The sequence below is a fragment of the Tachyglossus aculeatus genome, chromosome 19, assembly GCF_015852505.1.
Source record: "Tachyglossus aculeatus isolate mTacAcu1 chromosome 19, mTacAcu1.pri, whole genome shotgun sequence".
Classification (NCBI taxonomy): Eukaryota; Metazoa; Chordata; class Mammalia; order Monotremata; family Tachyglossidae; genus Tachyglossus; species Tachyglossus aculeatus.
The window spans coordinates 9,706,482-9,731,340 of record NC_052084.1 but is presented as its reverse complement, the minus strand read 5'-3'; the positions used below and the strand labels follow the sequence as shown (position 1 = coordinate 9,731,340).

The window sequence follows — 24,859 nt, the reverse complement described above, 5'->3', positions numbered from 1 at the left end:
GTTAATATCTATTCAAATATTGTGTTCCTGCTTCTAGTTATCTGAAGTAGAAACTTGCCAAAAGGAGCTATAGAAATATTAGTAATTCTTGGTTTTTAATCTTGTCTCTGGGAGAAAAAAAAAGCATTGAAACTTTTCACATGGAAGGGCTCAGCTGTATCCAGTTGAATCGACTGATTTAGTTAGATAAACAATGAATCTGGGAAGGCCTCCTGGAGAAGGTGGACTCACAGCCTTAAGATGGGGAGAGCTGTGGTTTGGCAAGTTAGAAGGGGGTGGGGGCAAGGGGTGAGAGTCAAGTCTTTTAAGTGATCTGTACCCCCGAGAGAGTTTACTGACCGAAATCCCCAAATAAACTCAGGCAGTTTGGACTCAAGAGGTATTCTCTGTAGTGTGAAAACAACAGAGTAAATTGTTGTCCTCTCTAGTTTTATGGTGATCTCGGACTTAGGAGTGTTTTTATTTCTAGCAGGGCAGTATTGGTTGCTAGAGCTGTTGAGGTGTATGTGTGTGGAGGGCTGTGGCAAGTTAGAACAGATGAGCACATGGTTGGCTCGGGTACTGCTTTTAATCATGTGCAGCATCTATCCGTGGAGCTTCTTGTTAGGGTGCCAACTCTTCGTTGTGATTTCAAGAGGAGAACATGGGGAGGAGCTTAGAGGGGATGCGGTGTTTCCGGGACAGGATTTATTGAGCACTTAGTGATATTTATTTGACTTATTGGTATTTATTGAGCACCTGCAGAGTGGCAGAGCACTGTTTTAAGCACTTGGGAAAATACAATGCAAGGAGTTGGTAGACACATTGCCTGGGCCCACAACACACTTACAGTCTAGAAGGAACATAATGTGTAGTCTCCAGCGGGGACTCAAAAGGTCTTCCCCAACCTCTACTGCTCCCAGAACCTGCTGGAAGACAGGACAATGCCCAGCTTTATTCTGGAGCCTGGTAGGGCGTGAAACAGTTCTGGTGTAGAGGGTCTCCATGTTGGCTGTGAAGCACCATTTCACCCCCCAGTGCCCACCCTCAGGTGACGGGGACCCCTGGTTTGGCTTCGGATTCCTCCAGGACCCTCGTGGGGAGGGGGCAGAGGGGCAGGCCAAAGGGAGAAAAGGCTCCAGACTCATCTTTCTGGACTACAAAAGAAATGCTGCCTCTTCATCTCTCCCTATGAGTGAAATCCAGGGAACTCCATCTGGCTTCTGGAGGAATCTCAACCTTTAACTCTCTCCAAAGTCTGCCAACATTTTGGAGAGGGAATAGAATTCAGTTTGATTAGACTAGCCTCCCTCAGCCCCTTGCTAGCATAATAGCCACCTAAAACTACTAGTTGGTATGATCCCTGTTTGATTTCAGAAAAACACCAAGATTTGAGATAGTACTTGAGGGATAAAATGCTTTTAGAGAGAGAGAAAAAATAAGATTTAATAAGCAAGCTTGCCCGCTGCCAGTGCCCCTTGCTGTGTTTTTAAAGATTTATGTCAAATGCAACTTTTATGGGAATTTTATCAGATAAAGCTCTGATGTTTTGGGAATTTCTTTGAACCTTTGATATTCATCACGCTCTCAGCCACTTTAAGAACTCAAAAACATCTTTCTTTGATTAAAATGCTCCTGTATTTATGATGAAATCTCTCCCAAAGTAGAGGCAGAGAGGGAGCATTCTGGGAACAACCAGGGCACCATCTTCCTCCTGAGTGATTAGCAGGACGGGGGTCCTCTCCCCTCCTGCCATAGTGGAAAGTAGCCACCCTGTTGTTTTCCAGGTGACTTATTAGTGCCAGACCACTGAGCAGTCACATGTTTGGATAACTCTGTAGGGAAGCAGGGAGATGTTTTGGTCATACATCATGAAGCATCATGAGAGAGGCAGCCAGATTTCCACCTTTCATCACGGTGCTGGCGTGAGGCTGCATATATCTGTACCTGATGGACTGAAGGAATAAAAGCTGCCAAGTTTTCCCCATTAATCATTAGAGGAGGATTGCGTTGAGTTAACGTGAGCTTTCTCCAGAAGTCAGAGCCTAACTGGATCGCTAGACAACTCGGGAGGCAGCCTGAGAAGAGGAGGAGAGTTGGAATATATTTCAAGGAAATGTAAACTGAGGCTTGGACTTTAAGGACTCTCTTGATGGAAGAGTGGTTTAATGCATCATGGACATCGGTGCTTTACTGGGGGTTGGATTGGTGGTGATATGACTGTCATTTGTTAGTTTACAAGGTTTGCTCTTGTCTGCGTGACAACCCCAGGGGATTTTACTGACCCTGCAGGGAGGTGCAGTTCGTAAAAACTTAAAAGCGTTTAGGACAACCTTAGAACTAGTTTCAAAAATGTACTCGCCCCCCAAATTCTTTCCTCACCCACAACTTTCACTAATTATCCCTGGACAGTGTGGTTCCCCACCCACCTCCCTGTCCTCAGCACATATTCAATGAACTGCATCAGGGGATTGCTTATATTTCACTTTATATAAACCTGGGCAAAAAATTACAGGAACCCATCCACCCCCTCACCCAGTATCCCACAAAAAAAATGCAGCAGCAAGCACTTCTCCCTGTCGGACAGTAAAGACCACCCTCTGGGAGCAGAGCATTTTACCGGGGTATCTGGGGAGTTACTGAGGCAGAAATAGAGAAGGGAAAGGACAAGCACAATTACACAAACATAAATACCAATGACTGGGAATTAAACGTAATAAATATATAAGAATCCAGTTGGAAACATGTATCTTGGAAGGTACCTGGAAGTGATAGGCTGTAAACTCCTTGGGGACAATAATAATAATAATAATAACGATAGCATTTAGTAAGTGCTTACTATGTGCAAAGCACTGTTTTAAGCGCTGGGGAAGTTACAAGGTGATCAGGTTGTCCTGCGGGGGGCTCACAGTCTTAATCCCCATTGTACAGATGAGGGAACTGAGGCCCAGAGAAGTTAAGTGACTTGCCCAAAGTCACACAGCTGACAATTGGTGGAGCCAGGATTTGAACACATGACCACTGATTCCCAAGCCCATTCTGTTTCCACTGAGCCACGCTGCTTCTCTGTAGACAAGGAGCATGTCTACAGACTCTGTTGTATTATACTCCTCCAAGCACTGAGTACAGTGCTCTGCACATGATAAATGGTCAATAAATACTACAGATTGATTGACTGATTGATTAAGGAAAGTTTTGAGCTCCATTGTATTTTGCAGTGGGGAAGTGTTGGTAGGGGGAAGGAATCTTTACATGGCCTAGTGGACAAGCATGGGCCTTGGAGTGAGAGGACCTGGGTTCTAATCCCAGCTCCACCACTTACCTGTTGTGTGACCTTGGGCAAGTCACTTCACTTCCCTGGGCTTCAGTTACCTCATCTGTAAAATGGGGATTAAGACTGTGAGCCCTATGTGGGACAACGACTGTGTTCAACCCAATTGTATCTCTGCCAGTGCTTAATACAGTGCTTGGAACATAGTAAGTACAATTATTTAGCATGAGGAGATAAAGATTCAAATTTGGAGTTGTTAAGGTGTAGCTAAAGTCCCTAGCCTGAGCTTTAAGGATTCTCTCATATGAGAATGAATCTCCTGCATCACAGAAAAAAAAATGAAGCGTGAGAGCATGTGGTGGACACACTTTCATGAATATTGTTGGTGTGCAGTCCATATAACAGAATTTTAAACTCTACATCTCTCCCAAAATGATACCTCATGGCAAAACTTATGGAAACAAACAGAGGGTTTAGTTCTAGGTAAGAGAGCTGGGATTACATTTCTTAACGGACTTTGTGGCCACAAAAGTGAGTTGATTCTGTGGATGATGTAATCTGGTTGTGGTACTGATAGAGTTAATCAAAGCTTTCCTTCTTATCCCACCTCTCCAATACAGGCACTCTTTCTCTCTCTCTCTCTCTCTCTTTCTCTCTTTCTCTCTCTCTCTCTCTCTCTCTCTCTCTCTCTCTCTCTCTCTCTCATGCACACGCATGCAGACCCACACAGAGTTTAGCTTTCATTTCTCATTTTGCCCAGGGGTTTACAAAATAAAAAAAAGGTCAGCCACAGAAACTGAGTGGCTGTTAAATTAGGCTTAGAAAAAGTGCTACTGAAAAGGGTTATACTGAGCTCCTGTTGTCTTACGTTTTACTGCATACAATCCCCTTAACTCTAAACCTCTCTCAGGCGCCACAGAGCAGACATACGCAGCCCAGTGCCTCTCTTCAAATGAAAGGTACCAGGCTTATACAAAACGATTAGTATCTAAATATTTTTTTAAGCACAGAGTCCAACCCTCACCTATAGAGAAAAGCATACTCATCACCATCATTTGGTAAAACGTGATTATCCAGAATCCCTAAATCCCAAACTGGCCCAATCTCTGGGTAATCTGAGTAACTGAGTTTTTCTATCGTCATGGAAATACAGTTGCATTTATGGTATTATGGGCAAATAAAATGATCAACAAAACTAAAAGACTGGAAGGTATTATGGACTAGATTTATTTTTTGGTTATACATAGTGTCTTTGGGGGTAAGAGGGGTAGTGTATATGGTAGTGTGCGTTTCATGTCTTCACTGAACTCTGCAGGAGAGCAATGCTTTTGAATAGCTTTGACAGCAGCGGTCTTTTTAGGTACATGATGATGAAGAGATTGTTTGGTATGCTTCAGCTTTATCAACCAGTTACTCACACTTATAAAATCCCACCTTCTACACCAGGACCTTTAAACTCTGAAGGTTTCTAGACTGTGAGCCCGCTGTTGGGTAGGGACCGTCTTTATATGTTGCAAACTTGTACTTCCCAAGCGCTTAGTACAGTGCTCCGCACACAGTAAGCACTCAATAAATACGATTGATTGAATGAATGAATGAAAGCATATTGTGGATCTACTGTCTGCCTGTCAGTCTCTTTATCTGTTTGTCTTTTTCTCTCCCTTCGCAGATGTGAATATGCACACACACACACATACACAAAGTTTAGATCTACCACATAATCATAATGTTTCAGAAAAGACAGGAAAATAGTACGGTGCTTTGCACACTAACTGCTTAATATATACTATTATAATAATTATTAACAACAATAATAATAATAACTGTAGTAGTAAGTGCTTTCTAATTGCTAAGCACTGAACTAAATGCTGGAGTAGATACAAGGTAATCAGGTTGGACACAGTTCCTGTCCCACAGTCTAAGCTCACAGTCTAAGAAGGAGGAAAAACAAGTTTTTAATTCCCATTTTACAGGTAAGGAAACTGACTCACTATTACTATATCAGAGCTTCCTGGATATATGGAGTTCAGATGTATTTTTTGTGAATTACTTCAGCTGTAGCATTCTGCAACCTACATTTTTAGAACAACTAATGCTTCCATTGCTAAAGAAAGGAGCTTTAGAAGGACCAAAATATAGACTTATGGAGTCTATCTGTTTAGCTGACCTATTTTTTTCCTACTTTTCCACCTAGTCTGAGTAAAAGATTGTACTCTGTTGTATCACTGCACCTCTGTCATCAGCAGAAAGTCCCGTGTATACTAAGTGAAGTGATTGAACATACTTCAAGTGGACTTAAAAACAGACTTACAAGGTGACAAACACTTAGTGCAGTGTTCTGGAGAGAACTGTTGGGCAGTAGCAGGAGAAGTTTGGCTAAAGACTTCATACAGACTAGTACCGTCTTCTGTGTGTATGTGTGTTTGAATGACCTGCATTTACAAAAGAGGAAGTAGCTTAAAAAAAGATCTAGTCAATAGTAATTATGACATGAATTAAGTGTGTACTATGTGTTAAGTGCAAGGTAGGTACAATTGATACTATTCTTTATAATGGTAGGCAGCATGACCTAGTGGAAAGAGCAGGAGACCCGGGTTCTAATTCCATATACTGGCCTGCTCTGTGACTTTGGTAAATCAATCAATCAATAGTATTTATCGAGCGCTTACTATGTGCAGAACACTGTACTAAGTGCTTGGAGGTCAATTTAACCTTCCTGTGCCTCTATTCTCAGCTGTAAAGTGGGAATAAACTACCGGCTTTCTCTACCTCCTGGGTTGGGAGCCATGTTTTGAACAGGGACTCTGTCTGAATTGATTATTTTCTATCTATCCCAGCATTTAACACATTCCTTCACACCTAGTAGCACTTATTAAATGCTCTAATTATTATTTTTAACCCTACAATTACTCATGTGCATCTATGACAGGTACACCTATTTGCATGAACATCTGGTTATAAAGAACATATTTCATGCAGTGACGTGGATCTCTGGTGCAGTTTTCCCTTAAAGAGCTCCTTCATGAACACACTCTTTGCCTGGGCCCAGGCTGTGAGACCAGTGAAGCTGCGGAGGATATATCTATTGTTTAAAGCCTCTATGAAAGGGGTCTTACAAAAGAGAAAAAAAAAGAAAGAGTCAGGATAAGTGCTGGGTCTTTTGAACCATTTCTGAGGAATCTGTGTGTTGAGTTTCACAGGCTCCCCTGAAGAAACCCCATCTCCAACCAAGAGAGTTTAGTGCAGAGGCAATTACAGTTTGGCTTTTAGGCCTTGGAGGAATTTTTGTGGCAGTGGAAGCCATTTTTTTCCAGGTCTCTGGACCTCATAAAGACTGGGACCTTTCTGATGGCTGGAAATTCTTTCTCCGTGTCAGGCTTTATTGGAAATGTGATACGAAGAGTCGGTACCAACCCAAAATGAATTGTTTTGTCTTGCGAGTCTCCCCTCTCCTCCTACTCGGTCCCAAAGACAATCCCAGCAGGATATGCCTGCTGTCGCTCAGTTGGCCTTTGAGTAAGTGAGGTTGATGTGAGTAGAACTTCAGGATTTCAACTAAGGATATATACTTTTGCTGCTTTTTCCATGAAAAAGCATGTTTTTTAGGTTTGAGTGAGTTGTTATTGGTTTTTCTAAGAAGGGCTAGAACAGAAGTAGAGAACAGATTTGGAAGTGGTACCTGGTTTCTACCTCTGTATTTCTGGTGGTTTTTTAAATGTAGGTTCTGCTATCTCTTGGCACTCTTTCCCCCTCTTTTCCTGCCTCCCCAACAATGCCATTCAGTTCTCCTCCCCACCACCCTTCTTTTCCCTCTTTTCCCCCCTGTGGTACTGGGGAAGTAGGAGGATGAGAAAGAAATGTCAGGACTAATGTGCAGTGGATAGTTATACCCCTGCTGCCCTCCCCAATCTCCCTTCCCTCTAGGGTATTATTGTTATTATTACTGTTACTGTTTGTCAGGCACTTACTCTGTGTCAAGCACTGTGCTAGGGCTGGAGTAGATACAAGTTAATCAGTTTGGACACAGTCCCTGTCCCACACGGTGGTCACAGTCTAATTTGGAGGGGGATCAGGCATGGAATCCCCGTTTTGCAATTAGGAAAACTGAGGCACAGAGAAGTTAAGTGACTTGGCCAAGTGAGTGGCTTGGTCACACAGCAAGCAAGTGGCAGACCAGGAATTCAAACCCAAGTCCTCAGACCCCCAGGCTCAGGCTTTTTCCACTAGGCCTTATTGGGTTTTAGTTTTGTTTTTTAATCACCCTCTGAATTGTGGGATTTTTTTCAGCCCGAAAATCCATGTTTGAAGCAGAAGTGGAAGCGGACAGTTAAAGATGAACTAAATTTCAAATGTCTTTTAATATAACTATTTTTTGATTCATGCTGGCATTCCAGCTCTACAGTAGCAAGCACCAGGGCATCAGGGTGTACTATAGGAAATTGCCTGTTCTATTTCCTAAATAATATCCGGGTGTTCTGAATGCAGCTAATGCAGCTTCCTGAAGTGTTGCCGTGCCACTCTGGAATGGTTTCGACATAGGAGAAAACTGTCTGTGGTCGAAGTCCAGCATTTTACATGGGCGTAGACACTCAATTGTAACACACACTTTTCTACTTATATGTTTCAGTAGATGCATAACCTTGCTAGAACAGTCAGCATTTCATTTTATCGTCCGGTATACATATCTGGCATGCAAACCTCCTATTACCCTGGCTTCCTGAATGAGAAACGGAGCTTCCAGAGTGCTTGGGAGTAGTTTTTGCACTTGGGGATCCTGGTTCATGGAGAAGCCCATTGGAACATAACCTGAAAGCAAAAATAAAGCCCCTACGAAGGGCCTGCCTTCTACATCCAACCCAAATGGCTTCAGTCTGTGAATCCACAGTTAGAAGTCAGATAGAATTTGCACTCTGGGTTCGGCCTAATTTGATCGCAGCGCCTGTGTGGCCACCGGCATTTCTTAGAGATCTGGTGTTAGGTTTTCCCAGGATTCTAAAAGGCGCCAGTCTTCGTGTCTAGGCTAACTCCCAAGGAGAATTCCCATATTTCGCCTAGAGTTCTTCAGGTCCCTTTTGGCCGTAATTTTTTACCCAGAATTCGCTTCTTTTAGCCCCAACTGTAGGGTAACGTTACCCTGTGACTCTCTGCCTCCTTCCACTCCAGAGCTGGCTGAAAGTGAGTAATAGAAGAAATGAAAGGATCCTTTTGTATCGAGAATTGCGTAATTCAATGAAGGGCCCCAAGACTTGCCAAAGGCTATGGCTCTAGATATGTGTATATATGGATACATCAATAATGTAATAAAGGTGAAATCTGAACGTCGCTCTGGGTGGTAGCTAGTTTAGAGGCAGCCAATTTTGATTTCCAAGTATCATTACAAAATCTTTTACAATTTAATTTACACAAATGGATTAAGAAGGCTGTCCAATGGAGGAAAAGGCAGGGGCCTAATTTGTCTAGTATTCACCATAAAAAGATTGGGGCTTTTCAATCAGATGGGAAAGTTTGTGTTCTTTTCACTCTGCTCTGCTAGGAGCAATTTATAATTACCCTCTTTAAGAGATAATATCATTAGGTCAATCCCCCCCCCGCACTTTCCCTCCCCTCCCCAACATGACCTGTAGGAGTTAATCAAGGAAAACAGATACATGCTTGTCATCAAGGAAGAGAGAGCTCCGTTTAAGTTAAGATTTGTGGCCTTCGAGGCTTGTAGTTTGAAAACTCAGTATCAGGGAAATCATGAATCTGCAGAAAAATAGATTATGTATTATTTGTAGAGAAAAAGCATGGCTTACTGGCTATGGAGTCCGGAGGACCTGGATCCTGATCCTGACTCTGCTGCTTTTCTGCTGTGTGACCTTGGGCAGGTCCCTTAACTTCTCTGTGCCTCAGTTACATCATCTGTAAAATGAGTTTTAAGACTGTGAACCCCACGTGGGACGTAGACTGTGTCCAATCTGATAAGCTTGTGTGTACCCTAGTGCTTAGTACAGTGCCTGGCACATAGTAAATGCTTAACAAATGCCATAAAATAAATACTGTGGCTTAATCTCACTTTACACATAGTACCAAAAATATGCGTGGCTCAGTGGAAGGAGCACAGGCTTTGGAGTCAGAGGTCATGGGTTCAAATCCCGACTGTCAATTGTCAGTTGTGTGACTTTGGGCAAGTCACTTAACTCTCTGTGCCTCAGTTACCTCATCTGTCAAATGGGGATTAAGACTGTGAGCCCCCTGTGGGACGACCTGGGCACCTTGTAACCTCCCCGGTGCTTAGAACAGTGCTTTGCACATAGTAAGTGCTTAATAAATGCCATTATTATTATTATTGGAGAGTAGGCTGTATTTGGCAAGGCCTCAGTTCAGTGTCCATACGAAGTACTATATGAATACTTGTGATTGATTGATTTTAAGTTCCTTTTGACAGGGACCGACTGCATGCACTTTCCCAAATGCTTAGTACAGTGCTCAGCACACAGGTAGCACGCAACAGATTGAATGAAAGAGTGAATAAATACCATTGATTGGTTTAACTTAAAATATATGCTGCTGAGAGGATCTTCATTCAATTATAGATATGGAACACTTACTGTGTGCAGAGCACTGTACTAAGTGCTGGGGAAAGTACAATACAACAATAAACAGACACATTCCCTGTCCAGAACGAGTTTACAGTCTCTGGGGGTCGGTGGGGGGTGGGGGGGGGGAGGAGGGTGGTAGAGACAGGCATCGATATAAATAACGAAGATTACAGATATGTATGTGAAGCAGGGGGAGAGTAATTGTCTGTCGGATTTGAGGAGGAGGGCCTTCCAGGTCAGAGGCAGGACAAGGGCTAGGAGTCGGTGACAAGATAGGTGATATCGAGGCACGGAGAGAAGGTTAGCACTAGAGGAGCAAAGGCAAAAATCACGGTAAATCTGCTCTTCTTTTCTATGAAAATGACTGAGGGAATTTAAGATGGAAGGATTTTATGTTAGATACGCGGAAGGACTTCCTGACCAAAAGAATTGTACACCCAGGGCAATAATACCAAGGAAGGTGAAGAAATATTAAGACGAGGGGAGGCAGTTATGTTTTCTAGGGCAGGATAAGTGTAAATCTCTCAAGAGGCAGTGGCCACTCAAATCCCATCAGGTCCTGTGATTCCACAAAGCAGCCCAAGGAAGAATAGTAGCTTTTCCCCCTGGTTGTATTTGCACGAGTGATGAATGGGCATCAATATCTTATCATGTCTAGGGTCTTTGTCGATTCCAAGGAGAATCTATTTTGTAGAGGTAGCCAGTGCTTCATTTCTTTTCGTATTATCACTTGGAATGGATCGCCATCTCTTTCAAGCCAACTGATTGGGTAGGAATGAAATGCCTGAAGACTTCATTTTTTTCCTAATTTTTTCCCCGAAGAAAAGCACAGCATTACACATCAGGTTCACAAGTTATGTGTATTTTGTGTCAGCCCCAAAATTTATGTAACGGCTCTTCGAAGCCTCAATAGTCTTGAATTGGATCTGGCAGTGTTAGCGAGGCAGTGTTGGTTTCTCTGAGATTGAATTGCTCCTAAACATTTATCTTCAGTGTCAGAAGCCTCCTCCAAAGTTTCTTTAGCAGTGCATGTGTTTTTCCACTTATCCTTTCTCTTTTTTGACTGTGGGAGTAAAAACCCTGACCCTCCCCCATCCTGCATGTTTGCCTCTCCCACACACTATCTTGGTAGTGATGTAGCGTACAATCTTGTTTTGGGCTTTTGCTATTTCAGCCAGATTGTCCCTTAAGGGCCATCTTTTCTGTGAGGAGCACTAGTATTCAATCAGGATTTTATTTGTTCAGCAGAGATGTTGGGTCTCACATGGTAGACCAATTTCACAATGCTCTGTGGCTGTTGAGCTTGATATTTGACTTTGAGGATTATCCACAATTCATGTCTGGGTAAGCCCAAACTCCAAGATGGTAATTGCCCTTCTCCCTTCTGAGATGATGAAAGTTTATTTAGTCCAGTGCCAGGATCTGTCTGCCTCTTCTCAATCCAAATGACCACCGTGCCAGTCTAGGTGCACGTCATATCCCAGCTTGACTACTGTGCCAGTATTTTCACTGCCTCTACTCTCTCCCCTCCGTGGTCCTGTACTCATGCGAAGGATCCATGTTCTAGAATGCTATTCCGTGCACATCTCCCCACACCTCAACAACTTCAAATGTTTACCCATTCCTCTCCACATCATGCAGAAGCTCCTGACTGTTGACTTTAGAGTATTCAGTCAGCTCTCTTCTTCTGGCATATCCACTCTCTTCTCTCACATCACTCCAGCTCGCACCTTCATTCCTCTCAAGCTAACCTACTTATTGTGCATTGTTCTCCTCTCTCCTGCCACCAATGTCTTGCTCAAACCCTCCTACTTGCCTAGCACTTCCTCCCATCTTAAATATGACAGACCACAGATTTCCCTATCTTCAAAGCTCTTCTAAAAGTGCATTTCCCCCTGGAGACCTTCTCTGATGAATTTCTAATCCCTGTGCTTATATTCCCCTTCTGCCTTTTCAATACTTGAATGCCACTTTAGCACTTATACCCACTTGTACCTTATTTACCTTATTAATCATGACTTCATGCACATATCCCCTTTCCTTCTTCTTCCTATCTGAAGTTTATTTTAGTGTCTGTTTCCCCTACTAAATTGTAAACTACTGGAGGGCAGTGGTTGTTTTTACTAATTCTTCTATACTCTTCCAAGTGTTTAGTGGCTCAGTGGAAAGAGCACGGGCTTTGGAGTGGGAGGTCATGCGTTCGAATCCTGGCTTTACCAATTTTCAGCTGTGTGACTTTGGGCAAGTCACTTCATCAATCGTATTTATTGAGTGCTTACTGTGTGCAGAGCACTGTACTAAGGGCTTAAGTCACTTAACTTCTCTGGGCCTCAGTTCCCTCATCTGTAAAATGGGAATTAAGACTGTAAGCCCCTGTGGGACAACCTGATCACCTTGTAACCTCCCCAGCGCTTAGAATAATGCTTTGCACATAGTAAGTGTTTAATAAATGCCATTATTATTATTACAGTGCTTTACACATAGTAGGTGCTCAGCCAATCAATCCGTGGCACACTCTACAAAGCGCTTGGGAGAGTACAATACAACAGAGCTGGTAGACACATTCCCTGCCTCAACGAGTTTACAGTCTAGAGGGAGAGAGAGAGAGACATTCATATAAATAAATAAATTACAGATATGTACATTAGTGCTGTGGGGCGAATACCAAGTGTCCAACGAGTACGAATACAAGAGCATAGAGGACTCAGAAGGGAGAGGGAGTCAGGGCGAGAGGGTTAATCAGGGAAGGCCTCTTGGGGGAGATGTGACTTTAATGAATTCTATTCACTGATTGACTGATCTATTACCTCCACTGCTCTTCCAATCATTTCAAGAAGTTTTTGCTGTGCAAAATCTGTTCCTGAGAGTTTGTATAGAAAACGGGGAGGGGGGAGAATGGACTTTGAAACTTATTAGGAAGTGGTCTGGTAGTGCTAATGGTGGTAGTGGATGGCCATTACTTTTCAAGTAAGAAATAGTTGGGCTTTGAGACTGTCCTGCAGGACTGTCATCCAAAAGCAAAGAAAAGAAAAGCTGTCCACACAGTTAACTTGTTTATAAAATGGAAGACTGCTGCTTTTCATTCTGTGTGAAAGAAGTAGCTTTGACTGATTTCGTAGCTAAAAGGGAAAGTTTGTTTGAGAACATTCATTCACATTGTTTGCCAGATTATCCTTCACTGCCCAACTCAGTTGACTCTCTGTGGGGTATGAAGTGTCTTTATGAATTGTAACAGGTCACATTCAGAGTCAAAAGTCCAGCTGCAGCCTTACCTAGAACACTCTTCCTTGCCAAGGAATTTAGGGTCGGCGGAGTTAAGAGCCAGGGTTACAACACTCTCTCCTTTATCGGGAGTAGATTTATAATAAGGGCCTTCAGAGTAAGAGAGTGCACTCACTGTGTTATACCCCCCCAAAATTAAATAAATACCAGCCCTGAAGGATCAGGGACAACAAAACTATTAACTTAATAGCTTCTAATTTATGCCTGCAACCTTGTAAAACTTGTGTCAGAAAGGATAAAATAATTAATGTCATTTTAACTTACACTTTTGGCCATATGATTCACGTCCCCTTTTTCATAACATGCCTCTGATTTAGTACCTATTTTCCATAGCAAAAGATTTGCTGGTGCTGGATGAACGTACAAATATAGATCGTCAGAAATGAGGAAACACAAAGCTAGAGAGCCAGTGAGACCTCATGGAAAGATCACACCTGAGTTCCAATCCCAGCTCCCGCCACCTGCCTGCTGTGTGACCTTGGAAAAGTCACTTAGCTTCTTTGGCCTAAGTTTCCTCATCTGTGAAATGGTCATTGGAACCTATTCTGCTTCCCCTCTTCTTATGTGAGTCTTACGTAGGGCAGAATAATATATTTCACTATAAGAAGAACTTCCAGCCTCTTTCTTCATTCAGTTGTATTTATTAAGAGTTTACTGTGTGTAGAGCACTGTACTAACTGCTTGAGAGAGTACAATATAACAATAAACAGACACATTCCCTGCCCACAACAAGCTTACAGTCTAGAGAAGAACTTGTAGTCTTAGACCATGAGTCCCATGTGGGACAGGGACCGCGTTCAACCCGACGAACTTGTATCGTGGAAGGCCTGTACTAAAAACCAGTTGTTTGTAGATTTTCTGTTTCTTTGCAGATTCTTAAGTCCAAGGATTTAACTTCACCAACCCAGCGCTACATTGATAGCAAGGTTGTTAAAACCCGTGCCGAAGGGGAATGGCTCTCTTTCGACGTCACCGATGCTGTGCATGAATGGCTACACCATAAAGGTAACTTCCTCTTCTTGTGTTTTTCTCTATCGACGTCGGCTCATTCTGAATCTTTAGAGATTTGGTGTAAGTTTCAGGGGGAAAACAAATGATCTCCCTGACTTCCATATTTTCCAGACAGGAACCTGGGATTTAAGATCAGTTTACATTGTCCATGCTGCACCTTTGTACCATCGAACAATTATATCATCCCAAATAAAAGTGAAGAACTAGAAGCAAGATTTGCAGGTAACTAAGGCTTTGTCTGATGGAGTGGGGGTGGGAAGTAAGCAGAGACTCCTAACTTAGTTTTTGGGAGGTGTGGGGGTATGAGTGAAATGAGATCAGTTTACATGTGTAACATTAAATTCTCAGAATTTCTGTTGACAAGGGCAACCTGGGAGAATTTTTTTTCTTTTGGATTGGCGGGGTAACTAACGAAGATAGAGTCAGGCTGGGGAGGCGGTGAGCACTTCTTGATAAGGCCAGAGATTATTTTGCCCTGTTTTCCCTCATCTCATTAAGTGAACTCCATTCCAAGGCAGGCCAGACAACTCTACGGTAGGATGAGAAGGGGAGCAAGGAGAAATGAAAATCCACAAACCTCATTTCAGAAGTCCATGCCATTTAACCTCTTCGGCCACCGAATCATGATAAGAGCTACTAATGAGCTCCTGCCTATCCTCTGGAGGAAGTGCTGAAGAAAGCAAGGATACAACCAAAAAGCCGAGAGCAGAAGGGAGAAACAAAAGTTTTAAGAGGCCTGGATAATCCACAAAGTGGATAACCAGCTCCTGAATAATAGTAGTAATAATAATAGTAATAATTGTGGTATTTGTTAAGCCCTTACTATGTGCCAGGCGTTGTACTAAGCACTGAGGTGGATACAAGAAAGTCAGGTTGAACACAGTCTCTGTCCCACATGGGGCTTATTGAGGCACGGAGAATTTAAGTGACTTGCCTAAGGTCACACAGCAGTTACAAGGCGGGGCTGGGATTAGAACCCAGGTCCTTCTGATTCCCAGGCCTGTGCTCTATTCATTATTCTCCCAGCCTTGGCGTAACACGATCATAATGCTCTCCTGGTCACTAGAGAAGCAGCGTGGCTCAGTGGAAAGAGCCCGGGCTTGGGAGTCAGAGGTCATGGGTTCTAATCCCGGCTCTGCCACTTGCCTGCTGTGTGACTTTGGGCAAGTCAGTTAACTTCTCTGGGCCTCAGTTACCTCATTGGTAAAATGGGGACTAAGACTGTGAGCCCCATGTGGGACAACCTGATGACCTTGTATCCCCCCAGCGCTTAGAACAGTGCTTTGCACATAGTAAGTGCTTAATAATAACAATAATAATAATGATGATGATGATGGCATTTATTAAGCACTTACTATGTGTGAAGCACTGTTCTAAGCGCTGGGGAGGTTACAGGGTGATCAGGTTGTCCCACTGGGGGCTCACAGTCTTAACCCCCATTTTACAGATGAGGCCCAGAGAAGTGAAGTGACTTGCCCAAGTCACACAGCTGACAAGTGGCAGAGCCGGGATTTGAACCCATGACCTCTGACTCCAAAGCCCAGGCTCTTTCCACTGAGCCACGCTGCTTCTTAATGTGGCTTAAAAATACCAACATTATTATTATTATTATTACTATTATTACTATGTGACACTCAGGAAATGATCACAGCCCCATACAACGATGTGTAATTGCATGACGTTTCTTTGCCCTTTCCAAATAACTGCACTAGACCAGTGTTGGATCTGTGAGGGGCCTGTGACAAAGACTTGGAAGATCGAGAGATTTGCCTCAGTATTCAACACGTCCAGTATTTTGAGAAGCAGCAAGCCAGCCATGAGCCTGGAATTCTTCTGAGAAAACTTGGGGAATTTAAGTTTCTCTTCTTAGATAGAACCAAGAATGCGACGTGAATGCTATAAGTTCATGAAATATCCCTTTCCCCTCTAGCACTGGGAACTTTTTGCGAATGAAAAACTGAACACAACCAAATACTAAATATTAATTGCACCATTCATTCGTTCATTCATTCATTCATTCATTCACCCATTCTTTCTTTCATTCATTCAGTAGTATTTAGTGAATGACCCAAACTCTGTAGACCCAATCCTGGATTGATTTAGAGATATGGATTTAATATTTTTAATAAGTAAAAATCTCTACTTCTAGTACCTGTGATAATGACTTTTGAGGAGAGACTATTAATTAAAAACATAATGACCTGCTAGTTGTCATCTATGTGCAGTCCACTGAGGGTCCACGTTGAATCATCTGTCTCTCCAGGCACTGAGCATGGGCAACTGATGCTGTTGCTGACATTTTTGCTGCTAAGTGTGATAATGGTCAAAAAAGGAAAAAAAAAAGATGGTTGATTATAATTGATGAAGATAAAGAGACACAATGTTTATTACCAAAATGCATTTTTTTAAGGTATTGATGGCTCCTTCACATATTCCAGTGGTGATCTGAAAACTTTAAAGTCCGCTAGGAAAAAAAACAGTGGGAAGAGCCCACATCTCCTGCTAATGTTGTTACCCTCCTACAGACTTGAGTCGCAACAATCCAGCCGGCGGAAGAAACGGGCTCTAGATGCTGCCTATTGTTTTAGGTAAAAAAAAATATATATATTTTATATATATGATTTTTTTTAACCTTTGGTACTACTGGCCCTCCCCACCTTTGTCTGCTTGTAGAATAATAATGATGGTATTTGTTAAGCGCTTATTATGTGCCAAGCACTGTTCTAAGCACTGGTTGAAATTGAATTCTTGATTCTTAACATAGGATGATCATAGTGATGTCAAATAATGCTTTTTCTCCAAATGTATTAATGAGCCTTCAAAAGAAATCCATCAGTAGTATTTATCGAGTGCTTACTCTGAACAAAGACACTCGGACCATAAAATTAACGTAGAAAAATTAAGTCTCTGCCCTTGTGGAGCCACTAGTGAAAGGGGGAGTCCAGAAGACCCAGATATTAAGCAAATGAAGGGAAAAAAAGGAAATGCTTGGGTAAAACTGGTGACAAAAATAAGCAAAAACCAAATGTGTTTATACACATACATATATACGCTTTAAGGCTGCCTGTAGGGATGGCTTGACTAAGTTGGTTGATGGGAACTGATGGGGGATGCTTTCTGGAAGAGGTATTAAAATGGTGCATGGCATCTAACTTTCATTTCCAGGCCCATCCCATAGCAAGAGACAACATAGGATATTTCAACTTTTCATTGACTAGTGAGGATACTGCTTTCATCAGAGAGGGCCACGATTTATCACAACCACTGCCGTTATCCTTGCTCTTTATTGTTGTTGAATATTTCCCGGGTCTGAGACTGTTTATTCAGAGGTTTCCCCGGGTTCTGACTTCCCTTTCAGAGCAGGTGATGGAATCTAACTTGAAGAGAATCTAGGAAATCTACCTAGAGAATCTAGAATCTATTTAGAAGAGAAGCTGTTGGCTATAAATTTGTCTGTCCTCCATGGGACAGTCACCTCGCTGTTTGGAATTGGTAATTGAGGTTTGACCCATCGGATCAGGATTAATCTCACCAGGTAGATGGATATTATTATTAGTAGTAATAATAGACATTATATTATTACTGCTACTAATAATCCTCATCATCACGGAATTGGCTAAGTGCTTACTGTCTTCCAACCACTGGGCTAAGTGCTGGGGTAGATATAATACAATTAAATTGGTTGAAGTCCCTGTCCCATAGGGCTTGCAGTCTAAATTGAAGGAAGAACTGGCATTTAGTCCCCCTTTTTACAGATGAGGAAATTGAGGCACAGAGAAGTTAGGTGACTTGCCCAAGGTCACACAGCAGGTAAGTGGCAGAGCTGGGATTAGAACCAGGTCACCTAATTCCCAATCCTGCTCAGAACTGAAGCCAGCGAGGGAGGATCATAGAGGAAATCTCCGGGATGACCCAGGTTGCCAATCTCTCTTAAATAGGTGTTAGTCATAAAAGTAGTAGATTTATTTTAACCCGTTTATGAAGCCAGCTTTGTAATACCTGTGTGTTCCTTTTTTATTTCCAACAGAAATGTTCAGGATAATTGCTGCCTGCGTCCACTTTACATAGATTTCAAGAGGGATCTTGGTTGGAAATGGATACATGAACCTAAGGGCTATAATGCCAATTTCTGTGCAGGCGCCTGCCCTTATCTATGGAGTTCTGATACTCAGCACAGCAGAGTAAGTACTTTTCATTGCTCACTTTGGGTACACTGCTTTGTGCTACTGCTGGTTAAATGCTCACATATATGACATTTCTTAATGAGTTCTAACTGGTGTAATGCCTAGCTCAGCTCCAGACATAAGAAGGCATTTGGAATCAATCTCTGGTATTTAGTGATCGCTTACTGTATGTAGGGCACTGTACTGTTTGGGAAAATACAATACCAGCATCAGTTATTTAGGTAATTTAGATAATTTTCTCCCTGCATTTTTAGCAGGTCAAAAGTCCCGACTCCTTTTGATCACCTGTCTAGAAGCAGCATTGCCTGGTGGGGAGAGCACAGGCCTAAGAGTCAGAAGGACCTGGGTTCTAATTGCGGCTCTGCCAATTGCTAGCTGTGTGATCTTGGGCAAGTCCCTCAACTTCTCTGCACCTCAGTTTCCTCAACTGTAAAATGGGGGTTCAGTACCTGTTCTCCCTCTTACTTAGACTGCAAACCTCATGTGGGACAGGAACTGTGTCCAACCTAATTACCTTGTACCTACCTCCCAGTGCCAAGAACAGTGTTTGACACAAAGTGAGAGCTTAACAAATACCTTTTTTTAAAAAAAGGCCTCCCCAGTCGATTGGCATTAGTAGATTTTGGGTCAGGGTCGTAGCCTCTATGACTCTATTCTAGCATTTCCTTGGTCTGCTACTTGTGGGTGGCCCCTTTACCTCAACCTCGTAGTGTGGGCAATGCGCTTTTGCCAAGGAGGAGAGTCGCTTGCTTTCCAAACACGCAGGCACAGTATATGAAGACCGGAGTTATGCTTTTCTTCCAAGGAGAGAGGAAGAATAACTGTCAAGGACACAAATATGTGGCTTGGATGGTAATCTAAGAAGCCAGAGGTAGCTAATAATGTAGTTAGTGTTGTTGGTTGAACAGATCTTCTGTCTCATGAGGAAAATGCTCCAACCTAATCTCTAGGAAAAGGTCATTTAGTGTTTAACCAACACATTAATGGCATCCTTGGAAGTAGCTATCTGTCATATGTGGGTAACCTACAGACTTCAGCTGGTGAAACTCATGACTCGTAAATAATGTGTGGAATTAAAGCTGCAGTTTTGAGCGTAGAAACTCTGATCCAGGCCAAGCAGTCTCCTCAAGTCCCACTTATTACATAAGAGCCCAAACTGAAGTTGTTTTAAAGCAAATAGAAAAAAGAAAACTATACTGAGTCTGTACTCTCCTTGGTGTACCCACCTAATCTGATGGCATCTGGTAAACTATGAAGGTGAATTGAAGGGCTTGGATCAAAAAAGGTAATTTGTGATTCCAAAATAAATTCTGGAATATGTGTTGCGTTCAAGAAAGACTTTAGTCTCCACTTAGATTGTGGAATGAATAGAAGCGGGCACCTGTTTTCCGGAACCTAATACCAGTTAAAGATTGCCAAAGTGTCCCAGGGTCAAGGCCGGAGGGATCACCACAGCCACCTCAGATCCCCTCAGGAAGAGTCAGGTGGCCAAATGGTTAGAACGGTTACCATCGTTGCTCTGCTTTTACTTTCGAGACTTCCTCTCTAACCCAGGTCTGGGGATCCCCATGCAGCAGTGCAGCTCTGTGGCTGGAGAGAGTAACCATTTGCCCCAGAAGCCCTTGAGTAATAATAATAATGATGATGGTATTGTTAAGTGCTTACTTTGTGCCAAGCGAACTGATCTCTCTGCTGCCACTGAATCCCCCAAATCAGTTGAGATTTTACGGTGACTGAAATTGTGCTCCACTGCTTCCTTAAAGCGATTTTTCAGATCTCCCTTATACTCACCTCAACACAACTATGCTGAGGAGCCAGTGGCAGCTGAAATGGGGACATGGGACAGCTAATGCAAAGACAGTTTAAATCCTTCAGGTGCAGAATTCTTTCTAGATTTTTTCTGGCCGGTAGTAACAAGAGAGGGATAAAGACTGGATATTAGTGAATGAATGAATAAAGCAACATACTACTCTGATGGCGAATGACTTTTAAAAAAAAATCTCCATTCATCCAGGTACTCAGTTTATATAATACCATTAACCCGGAAGCATCCGCATCTCCTTGCTGTGTCTCCCAGGATTTGGAACCCCTCACTATCCTATATTACATCGGCAAAACACCTAAAATTGAACAGCTGTCCAATATGATCGTAAAGTCTTGCAAATGCAGCTAAAAATCCCAGAAGTGGCACCGTAACGATGATAACGTGCATACCAAGAAAAGAGAGAGCCAAGTTTCATCAGTGTTAAAACAAATTTTTTTTTGAAAAAGCGGTACTAGTGTGAACTGTTTGGAAGTTTGTTTTTTTGTCAAAACTGGCATCTGAAGCAAAATGTTGAAGGCCTGATCTTACATTTCATCTGCTCTGTTAGGTAGACAAGAAGCAAAACCTTTTTTTAAAAAAAAATAAACACTGGAAGAATTTGTTAGTGTTAATTATGTGAAAGGAAAAAAACAGGAAAATCCCATTAAGTGGAGTTGCTGTATGTACCTGACCCATTGCCTCACTTGATTTCTCTGTATTGCTATGCAATAGTCTCCCTACCCATACCTTTTAGTTGTAGAGTAACAGTGCATTATTTATTTGTGTGTAACTATACAATGAATATTTCATTGCCTTTGGGAAAACAAAAATAAAGGTGGACAAAGTGGAGACCAAATCAACTGCCAGAAACGCGTAGATGACTTAGGGAACTTGAACTCTAAAAGCATCATGCTAGTGAGATGAAATTAGAAGTCAGCTATTACATGACTAAAACAGTCTGCCTTGAGAAAACAACTTACTTTTTAATGCCAGCTATCTGAGGAGGCTTCTTGTAAGGTTTGGAATCCTGAAAAGCTTACTAATAAAGGAATTGTTTCAGTCTGAAAGACAAGTCTTTAAGATTTTTTTTTTTTACTGTAAATGGTTAAAATGTCAGTTTAGTAAAACAGTGAAATATTTTGACATGTACTGGTCTAATCTTCAGACCTTAATGTGTTGCTGTATAGCTATGCTATGGGGATTTCTTTTTTTTTTTTGTGGGTTGGGGGGGCGTTATATAAAACGTACCTATAGTATTACAATAGGTGGGTAGAAAAGCCAGCTTAATTGGAAACATATCTGTAGATCTCTATTGTAAAGTATTAAAAAAACTGAAGTACTTTGTGTGTAATGTGTAAATTTTCACCATATTTTTGTATTCTGTCATACTGTCTACTTGGATAAATTTGAATTAGAATTTGGGGCTCTTTGTTTTCAATCACACAGAAAGAACAATGTGTTTCCCCATAGCTGGCCAGTAGAAGTAGAGTCCCTGTAATGTACTTTGACTTGCACTACAAATACATGTTTTATATTATTTGCGATACATGTGCTTTGTGTGTTGTTCATCATTATGACATAAGCTACCTGACTCCACTTTTCTTTGTTTTTCTTTTACAAAAATGAGAGATTTAGATTCCCTAGTTTTCCTGCTTCTTCCCCGATAAAGCTGGAAATTGCTAAGCAATTTGTAGTTCCAGTCCGTTTTCTGGGGCAGAAGGAGTGCTATGGACCAATAGCTGGTCAAGACAACATTTTTTTGTTTGTTCGTTTGCTTTAGAAGAGGACTTTCAGATCTGACTACAGCTAAGAACATTTGTGGCTGGATTTAGCAGGTTTCTTTAACTTAGTTTAACTTTGATTAAGTTGGTTTAATCAGCATTTCCACAAATTAAACATTTTTTTTTTCTTTGTCCCTTTTCTAAGGAGCAAAAGACTCCTAGAAAGCATCTTTGGCTTTAATCAGATTTTGAGTATTCAGGGGAAAATTCCATTTGCATTGTCTGTTAAAAAACAACGACAACAACAAAAACTCAAACCCCAAACCTAGACCATGGCAGGGGTGACCAGTTCAGTTTATTTCTCTGCAATGACTTATTCGATTTACTCTTCAAATTCTACAAGGGGAAAAGACCCAGCTCTTTGCAACCAATAAGTGAGCTGCATTTCATCCTCTCAGTCCCTTGCACAACTGCAAGGTTTGAGCCTACAATTTTATTTGCAAGAAAGGATGACTGAGCTCCCATTTGTGCTGAGGTGTTTCGGACTCATTTGCATTTGGGTGAGGTCAGTGGCCACAGATCGTTGAGGCCATTTATTCCCTACCAATGGCCAAAGCAAAAAGTTTGATAAGCAGAAGGGAGAGAGACAAGGTAGGATGAGGTGGGAAGCGCTCCTTTGTGTCTTTCACTTTTCAGAGCTTGACCTTGTCCAGACGTTAAATGCAAAAACAGGTTCTGAAGCCCGAAAGTTGGAGATGCAAGGACATAGGATGCCTGTGGCAGAACTATACTTGACGTGTGCTGGTGGCAGCACTGGGTCTGGGTTTGTGGTTATTTTGTGTATTTTGTTTTTCATTTTTCTCTGAAATCTGTGTATAGTGCTTCTATTTCCATAGGGACTTTCCCACCATAGGATGAAGTTTTTGTTTGTTCTGTTTTGTTTTTTCCTCATGAATGCACTGATAATATTTTAAATGCTCTATTTTAAATCTCATGAATCTTTTCAGTTGGGGATCCCATTAGATGTTTATTTTCCTGTAGCGAATATGACAGGGGGAAGGGGGTGGTGGGGGAAAAATATTAACACTTGGGTGGATTAGGACAGCATTTTGCGGTGTTAAGCAGCAATACTATGATATGGACAGCATGGTTTAAAAATGGAACATAAGAACAGCTGTTTTGTATTTTAGTGACCGATTACTCTGTATTTTAACACGATGTATGTCTGTTTTTGTGGTGCTCTAGTGGTAAATAAATTATTTCAATTATACACTGATGTGGCTTTCATATTAGAGTATGACCTTGCAGTCTGGAAACACCTACTGTGTGAGAAGTTTTATTCGGATCCTGGAATGGTCCTCAGAATTTCCTGGCTTTGAAAAAAATATGTAATTGTGCTCTTGAATGTCCATTCTGAACAGCCAGGGAGCCAAGGAAATCGTCCTACCCCGTGGGCAGGCATTCTACGTTTTCCTTCTCTTCTGTCCTCCTGGGTTTTGTGTTAGAGTGGGGCAGGTTTGAGGATTCAGTTCAGTGAGATGAGTCTTCAAGGGAGGTGGTGTAAGGACCACCTGTCTGCTCTGGGTTACCTTCTATACCAGGGAACAGTGACCCACACACCTATCCTAGAGGGGGACAGTCCATACCACCTTCATCCATAGTTTTCCAGCCACTACCCACACCAACTTCTGGGCCTTCCCGCTGCTGTGTTTCCACGTAGGAGTGGAGGCACCTAGGAAGATTCAGGGTGCAGAACTGCAGAAATGATGTTTGCCATTCATCCTACAGCTGATAAGGCACAGGTTGAGGCTGCTGAGCCTGGTGTCTGGCTGCCATTGGAAGCCCCACTCCGTTTCCAACCCCTTACCTTCCACCTTTCCCTCCCTCCCTCCCTCCCTCCCATCCCCAAATCCAGATGAGCACAGCAACTTAAGAGAGTTGCCAATGGCACGGAACACAATGAGAAAAAATCAACTGCTTGGCAACCCCTTTGTGCAATGAAATAATTGCTACTACTCAACCTAATCCCACAACTTGAATAGGTGGGTAGGAAGGCGCTGCCCCAGGGAAATAGCTACAATCTCTCCCTCACCTCTCAACAGAACCTGTTCCTCACCTTTGATTAGCCCAATAAGTTTCCTTCGAAATTGATGTGTTGCTCAAGAAACCATTTTCTTGGCAGCTTGTAGACAGCCTATAAATGCAAGTGGCTGGATGAAGTCAAAAAAGGTTTAACTTTTCAACACACTGAAATGGATATTTCATCTCCAGAGCTCTGATGAGTGAACGAATGCCCAGATTCTCCGGTTTTATAATGAAGCAAGTTCTATCCGAGAATTCTAAAGCTGGAAGGGATCTCAAGAGGTCATCTGGTCCAACCCCTGCCTCCTGGCAGATCAATGACTAAGCCACTGTGGACAAAGTGAGAGTCTCCTCTTTCCCAAGCTAAGCAACTTATTTTTCAGAGGATCTATTTCCATTCCATCCCTTAAAATAATTTTTGTCATTCTTCTCTGGACAACCTCCATTTTTTTTCATATCTTTAAAAAAATTGTGGTAACCCAAACTGGGCATAATACCCTGAAAATAGTTTGTCCACTACAGAATACAATAAAGGACTACTTGTGTGTTGAAACATGTCTTACTCTTGGTAATGCATCTCAGTTCCTTGCTAGCTAAGGCAGTGGTCTACTGACTAGCTTTTGGTCCACTCTGACCCCTATACATCCAGGATCTTTTTCTGCTGAATTTGAGTCTAGCAGGTCTTTCCTTCTCCTGCATTAGCAATTGGGAAGGGTTGAGTTTGCCCCAGGGTATACCCATTTGCATCTGTCCCTGTTGAATTTCACTATGCTTGTATGCACACATTATTCTCATTTCTCAAAGCCACTTTAATTTTATTCCTGCATTCCAAGGAATTAGTAACCTTTCCCCATTTAGTATCATCTGTAAATAGGATGATCTCCTTCTCAGTTCCTCTGATATTCCTAGTCATCACTTAATTTTGGTGTGGAGGAAACTACACT

At 42.2% G+C, this 24,859-nt stretch overlaps 1 protein-coding gene across 2 annotated transcripts in view; it reads left to right on the top strand.

The window, feature by feature from the left end:
- Positions 1–23,103, top strand: part of TGFB2 (transforming growth factor beta 2) — a 70,986-nt gene extending 47,883 nt beyond the window's left edge. For both annotated transcript variants that reach the window (XM_038761055.1, XM_038761056.1), the window contains 5 exons: positions 13,986–14,118; positions 14,236–14,346; positions 16,535–16,712; positions 18,152–18,305; positions 20,323–23,103. In XM_038761055.1, coding sequence (XP_038616983.1) covers positions 13,986–14,118; positions 14,236–14,346; positions 16,535–16,712; positions 18,152–18,305; positions 20,323–20,481 — 735 coding nt within the window. In that variant the 3' untranslated portion in view covers positions 20,482–23,103. The remainder of the gene's footprint in view (positions 1–13,985; positions 14,119–14,235; positions 14,347–16,534; positions 16,713–18,151; positions 18,306–20,322) is intronic.
- The last annotated feature ends 1,756 nt before the right edge of the window (positions 23,104–24,859 follow it).